Genomic DNA, 623 nt, shown 5'->3' with positions numbered 1-623 from the left:
GCCCGTCTGAGCCTGCCACGCCAGGGAGGGGCTCTGGGCGATGCTCGGAGAAGCCCGCTCCATCCGGGACCCGTTCACCCAGGGGTGGGGATCCGGGGCACCCCACGCTACCCCGGAGCTGATGGGCGGTCTCCCTGGCTCTGGGCGAGCTGGGAGCCCTGGTGCCCCACGGGATCCGAGGGCTGAGCTGTGCCCTGGGCCCACGGGGCCGGATCCAGGTAACGCGGGTGTCCCCTGCGCAGGTGCGGGCCAGCGCCATCGCGCAGGACGCTGACCAGAACTACGACTACGCCAGCAACAGCGTCATCCTGCACCGGGATGCGGGGGACGAGGTCTTCATCAAGCTGGACGGGGGCAAAGCCCACGGCGGCAACAACAACAAGTACAGCACCTTCTCTGGCTTCATCATCTACTCGGACTGAGCCTGGACCCACAGCGTCGCCCTTTTTTCATGGCATCCTCCCACTGCTGTCCAGCCCTATAGCCTCCCCGTGCTACTGACCAGCCCCCCTTTCCCTTTAGCTCTCCCCACGGCTACTACTTTGGGGCTGGGAGCCGGCAAGATTCTGGGGGGGACCCCCTGTGCTTCCCCATTGCACCCCATCCCCTGGCTGTGTGCCCCA

At 66.8% G+C, this 623-nt stretch overlaps 1 protein-coding gene across 1 annotated transcript in view; it reads left to right on the top strand.

Moving 5' to 3' along the window:
- Nucleotides 1-454, top strand: part of C1QL1 (complement component 1, q subcomponent-like 1) — a gene marked incomplete at both ends in the record, with an annotated part of 5,673 nt that extends 5,219 nt beyond the window's left edge. Inside the window, 1 exon segment of the mRNA XM_010159835.1 lies at nucleotides 243-454. Coding sequence (XP_010158137.1) covers nucleotides 243-454 — 212 coding nt within the window.
- Between the last annotated feature and the right edge of the window lie 169 nt (nucleotides 455-623).

This window comes from Eurypyga helias, unplaced genomic scaffold (genome assembly GCF_000690775.1).
Source record: "Eurypyga helias isolate BGI_N326 unplaced genomic scaffold, ASM69077v1 scaffold34169, whole genome shotgun sequence".
NCBI lineage: Eukaryota > Metazoa > Chordata > Aves > Eurypygiformes > Eurypygidae > Eurypyga > Eurypyga helias.
Note: the sequence above shows the minus strand (reverse complement) of the source record. Positions and strands in the feature narration are given on the sequence as shown.